Source organism: Schistocerca americana, chromosome 9, assembly GCF_021461395.2.
Source record: "Schistocerca americana isolate TAMUIC-IGC-003095 chromosome 9, iqSchAmer2.1, whole genome shotgun sequence".
Classification (NCBI taxonomy): Eukaryota; Metazoa; Arthropoda; class Insecta; order Orthoptera; family Acrididae; genus Schistocerca; species Schistocerca americana.
The window spans coordinates 95,334,834-95,352,503 of record NC_060127.1 but is presented as its reverse complement, the minus strand read 5'-3'; the positions used below and the strand labels follow the sequence as shown (position 1 = coordinate 95,352,503).

Here is a 17,670-nt window from a genome sequence, read left to right as displayed (position 1 = left end):
TGAATGTTCTCAGTACTAATGACACTTTTTTGATTATTGTTGAAGTATGTGTTTATTATTGGTAAGTGTGGATAGCAAGTGGTTTTGGGAGTACCACTATAACTTCATTTCAACGTACAGTAAGCTCTGAGTTAATGTGATCTTGGGTATCCAGAAAACACGGTAATCCAAAATACAACAATGGAAAATCCAGGGTGGAATGTAACAATATGAGAAGGAAAGTTGCTACTCACCATATAGCGGAGATGCTGAGCTGTGATAGGCACAATAAAAAGATTCACACAGTCATAGCTTGCGGCCATTAAGGCCTTTGTCAGCAGTAGACACACACACACACACACACACACACACACACACACACACACACACACAAGCGCAACTTGTACATGTTTGTTGGAAACTGCTATTTACTGTATTCGGAAAATGTTCTACATGTCACATGTGAAAGCTCGCTGAAATACTTCCACATTATTCACCATAAACTTATTACAAAATTATCTTTAAAACATATCTTTAATACATACTGTATTTGGTATTTGCTTTCAGCCCACTTTTGAGCAACAATTGTCCAGTTTATTCCTTTTTCTGCTTTTCATTATCTTTCTTTCTGATGATGGTTCTCATTTTATGGAGAGACAAAACATTGGTATAGTCAACAAATTTTGTCTTGCATACTCTGATAACAAGTCATTCCTTTTCAATGCTCGCCGAGCTTGTTAACAGTTCCTCAGTCACTTCATTGTAGCTCTTTTGCACTACTGAACACACCTTCGTCAGTATGCCTCCATCATTTAGCTACTCAGATACCAGTTCTTAGGCATCAGTATGTAACTATTCGTGGTGCTTTCATGAATTATGCCTTCACAACAAGAAATTTGAATTCTACATGAAAATATTCTTTTATAATTAAAATAGAATACCTTAGGCTCCATTTTTTTCTCTCCCCCCCCCCCCCCCCCCCCCCCCCCTAAAATCACCAAACAATGCACAGATAATATGCAAGGCAAATAACCCACACCTAGATATTTGGGAGCTTTGCTGTATTTGCTATTATGTTTGTTATTCTGAAGGGATAAAAAGTTTTGACGCAAATCTCTGTTTGTCCAGGGCTCACTGGAAGACCAGCTGCACAGGCTGAAGGAGTACGAACAGGGCGTGTACGCATACAAGCCACACATTGAGGAGCTGGAGAAGATCCACCAGGCTGTGCAGGAGGGTATGATCTTCGAGAACCGCTACACGCAGTACACGATGGAGACGCTGCGTGTCGGCTGGGAGCAGCTGCTCACCTCCATCAACCGCAACATCAATGAGGTGGAGAACCAGATCCTCACCAGGGACTCCAAGGGCATCACCCAGGTAACTGCAATCTCTAAGGCGGTGGCTGACACTCTTGTTGAGTGCCAGAACCCTTGACCCTACGGTACTCAAAATTAGAAGTAGTCCAGAAGACTACAATGCAATATCATTGACATCAATTTGTTGGAGAACCTTAGAGTATCTTTTGAGCTCAAACGTAATGCAGGATCTCTTACAGAATGGCCACCTCTGTGCCAGCCAGCATGGATTATTTACAAAATTATCGTACGGAACCTGACACACACTTCTGCCACATGACAACCTGTTAACCTTTAGTCGAGTTAATGGGATAGAAGAAGTATTTCATACTTTTGAAAACTGTTTGACTCAATACCACACCAGTCACTTATTAACAAAACTGCAAATGTACAGGGTATCAGACATAATTTGTGACCGGATTGAGAATTTGTTTGTAGGGAGGAGGTGTTATGTTACTTTGGATGGGTAGTCATCAGTGTAACTATAAGTAAATTCCGACATGCCCCAGGGAAGTCTAATGAGACCATTGCTGTTCATGTTGTATATTCATGACGTGGCAGACAGAAAAAATGTGGCTAAAGAAATTGAGAGATTGGTGAAATTTTTTTGATAACTTTGCTTTAAATGCTCAGAAATGTAAAGTGGCTCCCTTCTCAGATTGCAACAAATCACAGTTTGAATTGATCAACTCTTAGAATTACCAAGGGTGTAACAATTTGTGGTATACGGAATCGAACAGTCACATAGCTCAGTCGTAGTTAGAGCAGGCAGCAGACTTCGGTTCATTGGCACAATACTGAGAAAATAAAATCTATCTACAGAAGAGATTGTTTTGCGGAACACACTTAACACTTATCCTAGAATATTTCTCAGGTGTCTGAGACCCATACCAAGCAGGCTCAAATGATAGGTGAATCCCAATAGGATGGCTATTGTTTGAGTTCCACATTACACCCTCTGTATTGTTCAATGTGCATGACTGCTCATGTTTGGCAGTCAACAGTTGGGGTACTTTCAGTTAGGTAAGCTCATCCACCACTGCAAGATCGTACCACATCAGATGGGAAAAATCGGTTTTTAATTGTCTTGAGGGCAAAAATCACATAAAAAGCAAAATGGCATCAGTTTTTAATTGTAAAGGTGCCAGAAACCACATAAAAAGCAAGGCAACATTGGTTTCTGTCATGATACTGGCACAAGACCTGTTCAGTAAGTTGTCCACAGTTTTCTGCCACAAGTTGAAATCAAGAAACAGCGTGTTTCACAATGGGTCAGAGAGTCTTGGGGCTTGCCTTCTGAATGTGTTGCAGAATGCAAGCCTTCAATTCAGCTACATTCATAATTAGAGCACTGAACGCAGCATGTTTTGGATAACTCCTCAGCCAGAAGTCACACAGATTAAGGACAGGTGATGTGGACAGTCAGGCTGTAGGGAAATGCCAGATCTTAATTCTAGCATTTCTGAAATACCTCAACAGCAGCTGCTTCACTAGCTGTGTAATGTGTGGAGAAATGCATCTTGCATCAAAATTACCATACCTGTACATCCATGCCATTGAAGGATTGGAATGACACTGGTGCGCTAAAGACTCTCATAGCTTCACCAGTGACATTACAGGTAACAAGACCCACAGGACTCATCTCCTCAGAAAGAAATAAGCCCTATTGTAAATGATGGCAACAACCCACACCACACAGTCATCTTTGCAGACTGAAGTGGTACCAGTTGATGTGCGTGTGGATTTTCCATTGCCCATCTTCTGCAATTTTGAGCATTGACATGTCCTTGGGGATGGAAATGCTCTTATATGTCCACAGAATGTTCCATGGCCATTCATTGTCCACTTCCACGTGAGCAATAAATTCCATAACAATAATCTGTCTTGCTGGCTGATCAGCAGGAAACAAAATTCTGGACATGAGGGATGTTGTTGTGATAGCAATGCAGGATGTTTCATAGGATTTTATGCACTGTGCTTGCAGGCATGTCCAACATAGGACAATTCTCTGTGCACTTGTCTTTTCAAACTTAGTAAGCATCTTCTCCAGACTCTTAGCAGACATTGGACGATTGCCTTTTCTCATACCCTTGAGTGTCCAGAACTTCAGCAGGCTACTGGCGCACAGTCACCTTCCTTGTAAAACGCATTTACCAGCAGTGCGTGATCATTCATGGAGTCGGTCATGTTTTGCTTGCTTTGGATGCAAACTGAGGAACAGCTGTGTGTCACATGTCTGTTGATGTGCATATTCTGATGCTTAGAGTGCCAGCTATTGGTCTTCACTCCCCACCCACACAACTTCCCACCGTGACATTTTGTCCTGCATCAATAATATGCTGTTTGAATTTTAAGTCATTCTGAACATAGCTTTTCTTTCTACAGCATATTGAAACTAGAACATAAATTACAGACATCTAGTGTACAAAGAAGGGCAGCACAAATGGACAAAGGTTTTTCTGACCTGTGAAAGCCTTGGAAATGCTGAAAAAGATGAATGGCAGATGCCTGAAGATAAATGTCAATTATCCTGTGAAAGCCTGTTTACAGAGTCTCAGCTGATGAGTGTAGGAATGTCTTAGAACCCCCCTTATGTATTGCTCCCATAGGATTCATGAAAACCCATTTAGACTAACTATAGCTCGCACAGGGGCATTTAAGCAGTCATTCTTTATGATCTTGATACATGAATCGAAAAAGATGAAATTGCAAAATGGGAATTAGCCTCTGCTATGTTCTTGACAGTCATTTGCTGTGTATGGACATAAATGTAAGAGGTTTCATATGAGTAGCCTGTCTAAACTAAATTGTATGGGAGTTCTGAGTTCTTCATGTTTTTAGGTTAGGGTGTCAGATGGGTCTGGTTCTCTCCGCCTTTGGGGAAGGTTAGCTGAAGATTGAGACAAATAAAAGGAGTAATTATTAAGTGCCTCAAAGAAATGACCAAGAATAATGTGACTTCGTAACCACTTGGGACTGAAAACTGATTTAATATTTTTGGAAATGTTAGTAAACATTCTAAGTTTCAGGAACATACGAGGGTTATAACAAAGTAAGGTTCCCAATGAACTACAACCTCGAGGGAACGTCTTAGGCTAAATCCGACAACAGTGCCATGCGCAGTGGTTCCCCCGCTCTCGAGCCCCCCTGTCCTCGATTCGCTAAGTCTCTCAGTGTTGGCTGGCAGCTGTTGGAGATGGAAGCGTTGATCGCCGCTCCTGCCAAGTGCGAGATTAGAGCAGTAATCCGGTTTCTCCCTGCAAGGAAGTTACCATACATGGTAGTTCATCAGCAACTGACTGAGGTTTATGGTGAAGAGTGTATGTCCGTTCAGCGTGTCCACAAATGGTGCAGGGCTTTTGCTGAGGGTCGCACGGAAGTTCACGATGAAGAATGGAGTAGAAGACTGCCGGTTTCGGGTGCGATTGTCCAAAGCATCAACAGTGAGCTGCTCAAAGATTGGAGAGTCCTCACCGATTTCATGCAACCTGGGATGACGGTAAACTTGGACAGATATTGTGAAACATTAATCAAACCCCGGCGAGCAATCCAGAATTGCCAGAGAGGATGACTGAAGGAGGGAGTAGCGCTTCTCCACGACAATGCTCGACCCCATGTCGCTCGTCAAACAACGGAGCTTTTGAAGAAATTTGAGTGGACCGTTATGCCTTATCCCTCGTACAGCCCGGAGTTAGCTCCCAGCGACTATCACCTCTTCCCCAAGCTAAAGGAACACTTACGTGACAAATGCTTCAAGAGCGACGATGAAGTCTGAGCAGAGGTCACATGCTTCCTCATTGGGTTGACGGGAGACTTCTTTGACTTACGAATACAAAAGCTGGAGCACCGTCTTCAAAAGTATGTCAAAAAAATGGATACTATGTTGAAAAAATAGACAAAAGTGTAAGCTATTCAACCATGTACAAATTAATAACAATAAACAATGTTTTCTACTTGTAAAAAAAAAAAAAAATGGGAACCTTACTTTTGATACAACCCTCGCACAAAAAAGTAATTTTTGTGACTTGTCCTTCTGTAGCATTTGTCACTTACTACACTTGGACAAGTACACTGCAACATAAAACAAAAGGCAAGTAAGTTTACAATAAAATAAAATAGTTCTCAGCGTAAAGAAAATTATAAGAGTTACTAACTCACTGCGTACATAGTGAACTGAAAATAAGCAAGTTGCTGGGTAGTAACACAGATATGACAATATTGATAGATGCTGGTGGAAACCACCACAATAGTTACGGTAGTTCACTTGGCTGAATAAGGAAATGACAGTGTGTACCAAAGCATAACTATCCTCTAGCAATCGGGCATTGTCAACTTGCCCAACAATAAGAGCAGTTTGATTCGTTATCTGGCAGAGTCCATAAATATAGCATCATTATCTAGGGAAGATCAGAATATAGCATCAGCTGATTCCATTACAAGGTTTTTTTATTAAAAAAAAAGAGGAGGAAAGATAAATCACGTTAGACCATTTTTGGGTTTGGGAATGAGGAAATGTTTGACTTTGAGACTGACCAAAAATTTCTTGTTTTTAACTAGATTTGGATGAAAATGCTCAATTGCAAAAAAATTCTCTGAGAAAATTATTTGATGACTGTTTCAGAGGATGAAGTGCCATTGAAATTGTTTTGGAAAAATGTATTAAATGGTCCTCATTGCAGAAACATTAAAGTGTCCTCATTTAGAAGAAAAATATCTCTCTTGCTCTTAAAATATCGCTTGAGAAGCTGTGATGACATGTGACCTAACTGGCTGTCCTCATTTGAATGGCTCTTTTTCTGTCATTGGCAACAGGAGCAACTCAATGAGTTCCGCAGCAGCTTCAACCACTTCGACAAGAACCGCACTGGGCGCCTGACGCCTGAGGAGTTCAAGTCTTGCTTGGTCAGCCTTGGCTACAGCATTGGCAAGGACAGACAGGTATGTGTATGCACAATTTCCAGCATTGACAGCTCACTTACAATGCCATTACTCCTATCTTTCTTGTGTGCACAAATGTGAAGTATTTGTTTGTAAGCAACATCACAAACATACTAGATATAAAAACCAAATGCATTATGGAAACAAATGAAAAATTTAATTAATTCTGTATGTTGCTAAAAATTTTAGTACTATGTAATAATTTGCATCACATGTGCTCAAAATGCAGCTGATTTTATACATACAACAATGGAAAATCCAGGATGGAATGCGTGCGCGCGCACACTTTCAGTCTCTGGCTGCTGAGGCCACACGTCAATGTGACCTCAGCAGCCAAGTCTGTGGTCGTGTGTGTGTGTGTGTGTGTGTGTGTGTGTGTGTGTGTGTGTGTGTGTGTTTGCCATTGCATTAGTTTATGTGGTACTATAACTGCCACTGTTACAGTTCTCTCTATTCTGACCAGTTTGTGGGAAACCATTAGCAAGTTATGGTACAGGTGATTCAGAAAGAAAGAACAGATTTCAGTTGGTTATTACAGACAAACTATGAAAGATTAGAAACACATTTAGGATGTCCGTGGATAGAGGATGGTTCAGAGTTGTATGTTCATGCAGATACTATATCGTACACTCAACATGAGTACCATGCATCACTCAAGAAACATAGAAAAGGTAGGCTATTTCATTCCACACACAAATCAACATGTCCCTGTTTATTGTATCGACATCTACAACAGTTTGATTTCTCAGATCTTGAGAAGTAGCTACCATAGGTGGGACAAAGGCTCTGTACTTCATATACCCCCTCAGAAAAAAATTGTAAGTTGTGAGGTCTGGTGACCTGAGAGGCCAAAAGCAATGAACAAGATCTTGCTTTCCACTTCTTCCAAACCAACATTTCAGCTTTATCTTGACAGCACCATCTCACACTTCAGGGTGAAAGTGAGATGGAGTGCTGTCATGCATTAAAATGAAATCATGGAAATCTTCGTGAAATTGAGAAAACAACCACTTTTGCAGCGTGTCCATTTTTGACATTCTTGTCCCAGTTTCCTCCACAAAAAAGAAAGGTCCATAAACTGTGTGAATAGAAATGGTGCAAAAATCATTCAGTTTATGGTGAGTCTCTTCCATGTTCAATGGTGACACCAATATTTTGTGACCCTCAAATTTTTAAACTATGGTGGTTTACTTTACCAGAAAGATAGAACACTGATTTGTCTGAAAAGATGAGTTGTTTGGAAGAAGTGCTCTGTGCTATGTTCTGAGGAATGGAAATACAGAAGTCATACCTCCTCTTAAGGTCACAGGGATGCATGTGCTGCAGTAACTGCAACTTGTAAGGGTTCTTATTCAGGTGTTGTTTCAAAACATGTCCTACCATTGTTTGAGGAATTTTCAGGTCATGGTGTATCCATCTTGTGGACTTCTGAGGGCTCTGTGTGAATGCATCTCAGATATGCTCAACATTTTCATCAGACATGCGTGGATGACCAGTGCTCTTCCCTTGGCATATGCCACCAACTTCCAAGAATTTTGTGTGTCAGTCGTAAATCTACTTGTTCAGAGACGGCTTCTTGCTGAATTGGTGGCAGAGGGCACATCGCACTCGACCCCTGTTCACTAGTCTGGGTATTCTGACATTGGCCTCTATAAATATTCTTTACTGTCATTTCTTGTTAACAATACCAATCTGAAGTAGCAAAGTGGTATGGCAATAGTGAGCCGATTAGGCAGGTGTGGCCAAGTCTATTGTCTGATTGGTGGTTGGTATAGTACCTTTCCTGTAAATGACTATCTGTTAATTACTTAATTATTCTTATCCAGGTATACTTAAGGGCTAGAAAGTGGTCTCTCTCTCTCTCTCTCTCTCTCTCTCTCTCTCTCATTTGCAATTCTTAAATGGGCTGTTTGAGAATTACTGGTCAGCGTTAAACTTGGTGATGGTTTTGCTGATTTTTATTTTGAAAATCAGTGTCATAGGTTCATCATGCCAGAAATCTGGTTTAGCTTGTGTTTCCCCTTCTCTCTCATTCTGTGACATTATGTCATAAGTAAAAACTAAGGCATTAGCTGTTATGATGTACAGGAGTGGTGATGGGCACCATCTATGTTGGACTCCAGTTCTTATTTCAGTCTTATCTGCTGTTATGGACTGGTAAAAATATTTGATCTCCTTATAATTATCATGTCACTGTAATGATTTTCTGATGCAGTTTCTTAAGACTATAACATTCTTGATGTGCAGGAGGACCTGAGAATTTAATTTTTTTCCCAGGTCTTCCCATAAAGCGTTATTGTGACACGTTACTGTGACGTATTCTCTTTACATGATATTTCAACAACTTTCCTGACTGTCATCTCAGACAGCAAATGCAGGTATCTAATTGACAAGTAAGGCTTAAGCCACATTCTTCTTCCTCTAGTGAAGGTTCAACAGCTTTTCTTATTCTGATTTCGAAGATTAGAAAATTGATGAATCAGACTGTGGAATCACTTATGCCTATGTACTTCACTTATTTCTTCGTATCGCCCTAAGTAGTTGAATGATGCCTCCTTGTTTCTCATTGCCAGATGTAAATTTTCTTTGTACACTCTGTCAAGTATAAACGTTCTCTGCCATTACAAACGAGAGCTTTGGTTATGTTTACACTGAAGTCATCTTATCTGGGATCCAGTTGGTTTTTCAGTTTATATGTTGGTGTTCCCATTTCCTACCATGGCAGTCTATATTTGCAACACCAGAATTGTGTAGTCGACCCATCCAAAGAGTGTAATTCCCTTTACAGTTTAACAAAATATCAAAGTATCTTTGAAACTTCCACATTCCAACTGGCTTGTTAAAGTTGTGGAAGATTGGCAGTGTCATGAAGTAAATCATGATGTGAAATGTGATGACAGACAGGGCTGTGATAGACATAGCTTGCCCAATGGGGATACAGTAACTGCTAAAATTTAGCACATTCTGAGGGAACAGTGGCAAATGAAAAAGTGTTGATCTAAATATCCTGATGAAATAGCAGCTACTACATGAACATAACACTACCATCATAGATTACTAATTTTGCTATGTAAATGAGACCATAAGCAGGCTCTTTATATCCACATGTGAGAGGTAAAGAAGTGTAAATACACTGTCTGCAGTTAAGAGGAAACTGCAGAAAGTGAACTTAAGCCATTTTCCCTGGCAACTATGGATATAATGTATGCGATCACTCATTTCATTTTTTCTTTTCAACTCAGACATTGCATTTGTCATTTGGAGTATGATGTGAATATTTCTGTTTTTCGTTGTGCACCTCAGTTCTCCAACTTTGAGAGACAAACCAGATATGTTTGCTGATACTGAAACTAACTTTATTTCGCTCTTGCCAGCAATAATTGAAATTTGTGGTAATTTTCACTTGAAGGCCTCTTCTGTCGGAAGGGATAATATAGTTTTACTGTCTATATTTTCTTTTAATCTAAAGAAAACTTGTGCAGTTAAGTTGCATACTTTGTTCGTAGGTTGCTATTAATAGGTGAAATGTGTACTTCCGTTTTTTCAGTATTGTTTTGTACGTTGATTGCATAAGACTAAGTAAAGTGGCTCAACTTTCTCTTTCTTCCTGTCTCCAGTTGTGTTGAATGTATATACTATGTAAAAATGTGTTCTTGAATTCTAGGGTGACATAGACTTCCAGCGTATCCTGGCTGTGGTGGATCCAAACAACACTGGATACGTTCACTTTGATGCTTTCTTGGACTTCATGACACGCGAAACCACAGACACCGATACTGCAGAGCAGGTCATTGACTCATTCCGCATCCTTGCGGGTGACAAGGTCAGTTTCTCTCTTCCAGTTTCATATGCAATATTATTGTTATCATCAGAGGTGTAGTTCAGCAATTAAGTGCACGTTTCATTACATATTGTTTTGTGCAGAATAAGATACAAATCTTTCTCAAAGAAAGAAGGTTACCAAAAAAATTGGCCGCACTGTATGAGGAAACAGACTGTGATACACTGGCACTTCGCCAGAAGATGGAAATGAGTAGTCTTTCCTTAAAAACACACACACACACACACACACACACACACACACACTTTTCCTTATGTATAAACTTTTATTTTTTTGTTGCACAACCAAAGTGGGTTATTCAAGTGCTTCTTTGTATCCCAGTCAAGACAAATTTATAATTAAATTTCACTAAATACATGCAAAATATTAGCAGATTGGATTAAAGCAGTCCCATTTAATTGAAAATGATTAAATGAATGGTATTCATAACACCACTTAGCTTTAAGTACATCAGTAATGTGCTAACGCTATTATATTATTATTACATTTCAGTTCCTTTCTCATCTATTTCCAAAAAATACATTAGTGAAACTGGCAGAAATTTCCTTTTCTTCAACAATATCAATTTGCCACGTTGGCTGGTAATGTTATGCTGAAACCATACTTTTATTTTATATTTTTCATTACTATGTAGTTTCGGCTGTGCAGCTATTCTCGGGTGTCTGCAGAACAGATGTATTACACTGTAGGAATACTGCAGCCAGCTTTAAGTTTTCTTGAAATGATTTTATTATACCATTACTAGTTTTTGGGCCTGAGCCCATCGTCAGATGGTAGCGTTGACTTCTTACAGCTGTTCAGATCATGGCCCAGCATGGATTGTAGAAGAAAATCAAACTTCTGTCTTATAATGTGTAAAGGAGAGCTTTTCAGGAAGACACAAATGTGAAACTTGCAAAAAGTCAGTGGACTCTCTTAAAATGGGCTCAGACCCAAAAATGGTAATGGTACAATAAAATCATTTCAACAAAACTGATGGCCGGTTGCAGTATCTCCTTCAGTGTAATCTACCAAAACAGCAGCAGTGTTCTCCAACCAAAATTAATAAAATAATATGTATATATGATATATCATGTTAAAATACAAACATGAATCAACCACTGGTTGTTTAGTTGACTGAATAGATGGAGCACTTACAGAGTATAAACCATTAAACACACGTACTCGGATTATTCTTTATCATAGAACCACACACTTCGATTACAGTCAGCGATAAGTCTGTGTCACATATTTTTGAAACAGAGCATGGTTGACCAACCACAAGTAAACAAACATTGCTTGATTTATGCTTTGTATTTTAATTTTGTTATGTGTGATACGTATTGCAGACAACTCAGAGTGGCTATAGAGCTGAAACTACATAATACTGAACAATATGAAGTGTGGTTTAATCCTGACATTAATACACAAAGTGGCAAATTGATATCATTCCAGAATTTATCACGGTTGTGGACCTCATTGCAAATGAGATACTGAAATTTTCGTTAATGAAATATGTGATTTTACTGAACTGAATCTTAAAAATATACAGTGTTGAAATAATGAGTTTGATTGATGTTATATAGTTTTTTAATCAGTTAGAACATTGGAGAATGATTTTGACACGTCCGTCCCATTTCAGCCTTACATCCTGCCCGACGAGCTGCGGCGGGAGCTGCCCCCGGACCAGGCGGAGTACTGCATCCACCGCATGCCTCCCTACAAGGGCCCCAATGCCGTGCCCGGCGCACTCGACTACATGTCGTTTTCGACCGCACTGTACGGCGAGTCGGACCTCTAGGAGCCGTGCCCTCTCTACAGTTTCTCCCCACCCCTCGGATGTACGGGCCGACGAGGCCGAACCGGCTGACACTGACACCGACGAGCGGTCTTGTGGATGGACACTGTCTTGCTGCTGCTTAGATTTTCTCGGGTGCTGTGTAGCCCTGTGCCTGCCGTGTGCCTGATGTTGGCACGTGCTGCGCTCTGGAGGGGAACGTCACTTTGCGTCCCGAGTTCCGTACTTGAAGTTACACTCATTTCTCGCGCCCCCCTCTTTGTGTAGTACTACTACTACTACTACTACTACTACTACTACTACACACATAGGATGGCAGAATTGCTTTTGGTGCTGATAAGTAAAAGGGTGCTATATGGGAGGGAGCTTCGCTAGTTTGCTGTTTGCAGTTGCTCTATGTGCCACTGCAAAATGTGATTTTTGGAGATTATTTTCTCCTCAGATAAGACGTGTAACAACAGATGGCTTGTAAAACTTGAAATTATGCACCTAAGAGTTGACACCTGCACATCCCATATTTCTGCTCTGTGCTGAGGGATATCTAGCCCTTGCAATTCTAGTGCAGGCACTGTTGCTTTTACATTTGATAAAATACCAACGTTTGTAAGATCTAGTTCTGCTCCTGTTCATTTGTAAATAGATGCTTTGCCCACAAAAAATGCACAATATTTGAAAGAATGAGTGACGTTCTGTGAAAGCGGAAAGGTGGTGCTTGGGGGGGGGGCGCGGGGGGATTTTCGTTATGCCGCATTGTCGGAATTTCACCTGTCGATAGCACAGTGCTTAGAAATCCCCATCCTTGTGAACTGCTTTAGCTGACACCTGTGAAGACCTCAGCAGCAAACTGTGGGGCAGTGTGAGAGTGAAATTTCTACAGCGAACACTGGATGGCCCGTGCAGCCGATTTATAATTTTTTTTGTAATGTGTAATGCTAAAAGTAAATGAGCTCAGCTTTCAGAAGAGAAAGGGAAGAAGCGCGTGTGGCCGCAGCACTAACAAAAAAAGACGACATGTTTCTATTTGGCTACATTTTTGTGAAATTTACTTTGTCTTCCCTCAGTGAGATGCAATCTTTTGTGAAATATCTATAATATATAGTTTCAAAGTAGAGCTTATTTTTGAAATTGTGTGGCAAAAGAAACAGATATATATTTAGGTAACTTTATTGTGGTTGTACTATTCTGCAGTTTACAATAAGACTTTATTGTTTTTGAATTTCTTCTCTAGAATTGGCAGTGCAAGTGAACACACAAAATTACATTCTTGAGATTTGTGTAATAATACATCAATATGACATATACTTTGTCTGTCCAGTTTGAATTTGGGCTGTAGCATACAGATGATTATTTTGGAGTATGGGTTCTCCAGTTTTTTCTTTCAATAAGCACTATTTATTTGTTAATGTTTAATTTGTTATAAGTTCCTTCTTATAAAACTATCATTTTTTCCTTGTTTTCACTGCTACTGAATGATGAAGCTCATTTGAATTCAGTACAGAAAATGTTCTGAGCAGTGCCCAGTCAGTGGGCAGAATGCCTCTGTGTGTATATAGTGTGTATTTCTAAAAATTTTATGCACAAAAATCTCTGAAATACGGTCTCCTATTAATAGAGTGGAGAATTTTAAACTATTTTAAGCCATGCAATTGTGAAGGGCACTTGCTGCCTTTTGTAAATAACGATATTTCAGAATCTGGTCACAAAAAGCGTCTCTTGTAATTGCTTCGATAATACCTATCTGTATTCACTGTTGTCGATTGAGGTGCATACTTTTTGTCATCCGAACAGTGACTGAAATCAAGTGTTGTACTATTGTGGTACTGCTCAGAGGTTTGTTAGTACAATGCAAGCCAGAGATTCTATTAAACATATCAGACTGATGTAATTCTGAAACTGGGACGGCCCTTCACACAATTAAGTTTTGTATTCATTTACTGTCGGGGCCCTTTTGACAAATATTCTGTGGCAAAGTTTATGTTAATGCCTCTAAACTAAGTGGAAAAGATAATTTTATTTATAAGATTGCTCTAAAAATATATGAAAGATTTATTTTATATTTATTTTTTCTTTCATTTGAACAGTAATGTTTTTCAGAAGGGTCCGGGCTCAAACAAACTTTACCATCACCAAAACTGCGTGCTAAAACAGCCTTCCACGGCATGATATTTTATATATTTATATTTATTTATTTTTTTTCCTTCCGTAAGGAACAACGAACGGCCATTGAGAGCAAGTTTGCGACTGCAATGGCAACGAATCGAAAGGATAACCATGGTTATTGTATAAATTTTGAACTCATTGACAACTGTCATATATGTACCTTTTACAACAAAAATATGTACATATACAAATGGAAATAAAGCAAGAAATGATTTTCAACAGTTAGCCTCATTAAGTTTACACACACCTGGTTGTTACTGTATGCTTGGAGTTTAAAGGACAGTTTAGTTTGGAGCTGTGCTGTGTTCATATATAGCAGTACCTTGATTTTGTGAGGTAGTGTGTACTGTTCCTTTCTCATCATTTTGATTATTATGACTGAACAGGGAACATGTGACAACTGTTGTATGCTTGGAGCTATAGAGGAAGTTTTCTAGTGTACTCTGTATCACCAGATGCCAAAGCTCCGCAACTAGTTAGGTCACCTTCATCTAATCATCAAGAGGACCAGTTATTTTTAATAAGTTTGCACTGCCATCATCGACATTTTCTTCACCACTGCCCCTAACGTGTGTCGCACTACTTTGTAAAATGTGTCAACTCAACTTCATCAGGTGTATGACATGAAAGTATACTTGATAAACTGTGCTTGGTTCCCACTCGTTCATTTTTAAATGAATGTCAAACTGTTCCTCTTCCTCCAACTCTGGTGTCATATACTAAAACTGCATACAGGAAGCAGCACCTGTACATTTACTGGCAATCATTCATGTGGATTGTTCATAAGAATACTGTTATGAAGATCTTCATTTAAAGTCAGTAAAGGGCTTGGGAGATATTCCCATTCTACATTTTTGTGGAAATGTGGTAAAAGCCTCTGAATAAATTTAAGTCCAGTGGTGGATAGGACACTGTAAAAGAACAGAGGAAACTTTGCTATTGAGGAAATAAGTGTCAGTGTATAGCACAAATACTGAAGACTTGACCACAAACTACACTAGGACTGCATCCGAGTGTGACACACGGAGGGGAGCAGCAGCATTGTGTGTAGTGACATTCTTCTTGGTGCTATAAAATTAGTCATGTTCAACTTAAAAACATTTAATTCGTACATCACTCATCTATGATTATTTTGTTTCTGTTACTATTTTATTCAGTGTGTGTGTCTAGTAACAGTAACTGCTGAACTACTTGTAAACAGATTATACTGTATTTATATAAAAGCTATATTTTAAAATAAAAGCTCTTTAAATTAACATGTATCTTCCATTTCAGAAGCTGGAGACAGGACATTTTATGTTTTGGTTTGGCATTGTGTATACCAGTGTTTAAAAGTAAAGGATAAACACCACTGAGAGCATAGGAGGGGGGACCCAAAAATAACTGGAATTTCTTTCTAGAAAGCATATACTTTATTGTTTTCAAATACAACCTTAATCCCCTTCGAAGTACTCTCCATTAGCATTAATACACTTGTCCAAACGTTCATTCCAGTGTTCGAAGCACCTTTTAAATTCGTCCTCTTTGATACCTGCTAGCACTTTCATGACATTGTGTTTTACGTCTTCCACATCCGTAAAACGCTTCCCTCTCAGTCTCTTTTCATCCTCGGGAATAGGAAGAAGTCCGAGTGTGCTAAATCCAGCGAATAGGGCGTGTGGGTCAAGGTAGTTGTCTTCGTTGAGGCCAAAAACTGGCACATTGAGAGCCGTGTGCGCGGGAGCGTTGTCGTGATGCAGGAACCACATGCCAGAATCCCACAAAGCCGGACGTTTTCGTGACAAACTTCTGCGAAGCCATTTCGTAACCTCCAAATAGAATTGTTGGTTTACTGTCTGGTTTTCAGGGACAAATTCAGAGTGTACGATCCCTTTGATGTCAAAAAGCAGATCAACATCGTTTTCACATTCGATTTCACGCGTCGAGCTTCTTTTGGTCTAGGTGAACCAGGTGACTTCCATTGTGATGACTGTTGTTTACTTCCTGGATCACACCCATAACACCATGACTCATCACCTGTACTGATGATGTTGAAAAAATGTGGATCACCTTTGAATACATCCTTCCTTTCGAGACAGGCTTGAACGTGACAATCCCTTTGATCTCCAGTAAGAAGCTTTGGCACGAATTTTGCTGCCATTCTTCGCATCCCCAAATCGATGGTCAAGATGCGCTGAATTGAACTCCAGGACAACCTGGACAAGTTCTCGAGTTGGTCAGTTGTCCTGTGTCGATCTTCACTGATGAGATCACGGATTTTGCCTATGTTGTCTTTGCTTCGAGCAGTTGAAGGTCGACCGGGACGAGGCTGATCTTCAACCACCATTTCTCCCTTTTTAAACCAAGAAAACCATTCGTACACTTGCGTTTTACTAAGAGCATGGTCTTTGTAGGCTGTTTGAATCATTGCAACCATTTCTGCTGCGTTCTTGCCGAGCAAGAAACAAAACTTCACTGCCACACATTGTTAGTAAGAACTAGCCATTTCCTCGTGTCACGTCTGCACTGTACGCACACTCGAAGAACTGCCAGAGAAACCACACTTCTCACTGTTGGGTGACGCCGTGTGGCAGAATGACTCAGCAGAGCTCCTACTTCAACCCTCTGGTGGTGCAACCTGCTACTACAAGTACACGATGTGCAGCATTAAGATTCCAGTTACTTTTGGGTCCCCCCTCGTATGTCCAGATGAAAGGGAGACAAAGACTAGAACAATGTGTTAACTTCTGTGTGCAGCTGTCAGCAGTCCTGACATTTCTTCTGAAGGTATACACTAGGTAGCTAGATGCACTGCCTGACAAAAAATGTGAAGACCCAAAAGGGGAGGGAGAAACAAAATCAGACTTAAATGTGTTCAGAGGAAATGTGATGTTTCTTCAGTGATCACAATGTTGATTCATACTTACAAAGAACTTGACATTTTATCAGTATTATCTTGCCCTCACTCTGGGCTGGATTCATGTACTGATTTGGTTGGAATGGTATCATGAAGCCATTGCATCCTTTCCAGAGGAATGTTGGCCCACAATTGTTGTAAATGGTCCCCAGTATCCTCAGTACTGGCACTGGGGCAGAGTTGATGTTCATGGTGGTTCCACACTAATTCTGTGGGGAGTATGCCCGGGGTTCTTCTGGCTACTGATGTATCTCAACATCACAGCACTAGGACACTGTCACATGAGGACGCTGGATGTCCGTCACATACTGTTGTGTATCAGAATTCACTCGATTGCTACCAGCCGTTACCTGAAGTATACCCAATGTCTTCCCACACGGTGATTCCAGGAGTAACGTGTCATGGTGTTAATGACACCCTGTGGATAGGACGATAATTTCCTATGCCGGCTGCTGCTAATCCCTGACAAACGGTGCGGAATGACAGAATGTGCTCTGAGTACATTACTTGTGCTTGGAATGCAGGCACAGGTGTAAAAGGTTTACACTGTGCTCAGTGTACAATATGGTGATCCTCCCTTGTGATGGTCTATTGGAACACTGATGACAAGTATACTTACCTTCACGCTCTCATCCAGTCAAACAGCAGGGCAGCGAAACATCCATATGCCCTATAAATCATAGATAGTGCATGATTCGACCAAGTGGCCAAATGAAGACCT

At 40.1% G+C, this 17,670-nt stretch overlaps 1 protein-coding gene across 1 annotated transcript in view; it reads left to right on the top strand.

The window, feature by feature from the left end:
- LOC124550607 (alpha-actinin, sarcomeric) overlaps window positions 1-14,272 on the top strand; it is a 470,999-nt gene extending 456,727 nt beyond the window's left edge. Inside the window, exons 14-17 of the mRNA XM_047125325.1 lie at window positions 1,108-1,359; window positions 6,150-6,275; window positions 9,940-10,098; window positions 11,738-14,272. Of these exons, the coding sequence (XP_046981281.1) occupies window positions 1,108-1,359; window positions 6,150-6,275; window positions 9,940-10,098; window positions 11,738-11,896 (696 nt within the window). The 3' untranslated portion in view covers window positions 11,897-14,272. The remainder of the gene's footprint in view (window positions 1-1,107; window positions 1,360-6,149; window positions 6,276-9,939; window positions 10,099-11,737) is intronic.
- The last annotated feature ends 3,398 nt before the right edge of the window (window positions 14,273-17,670 follow it).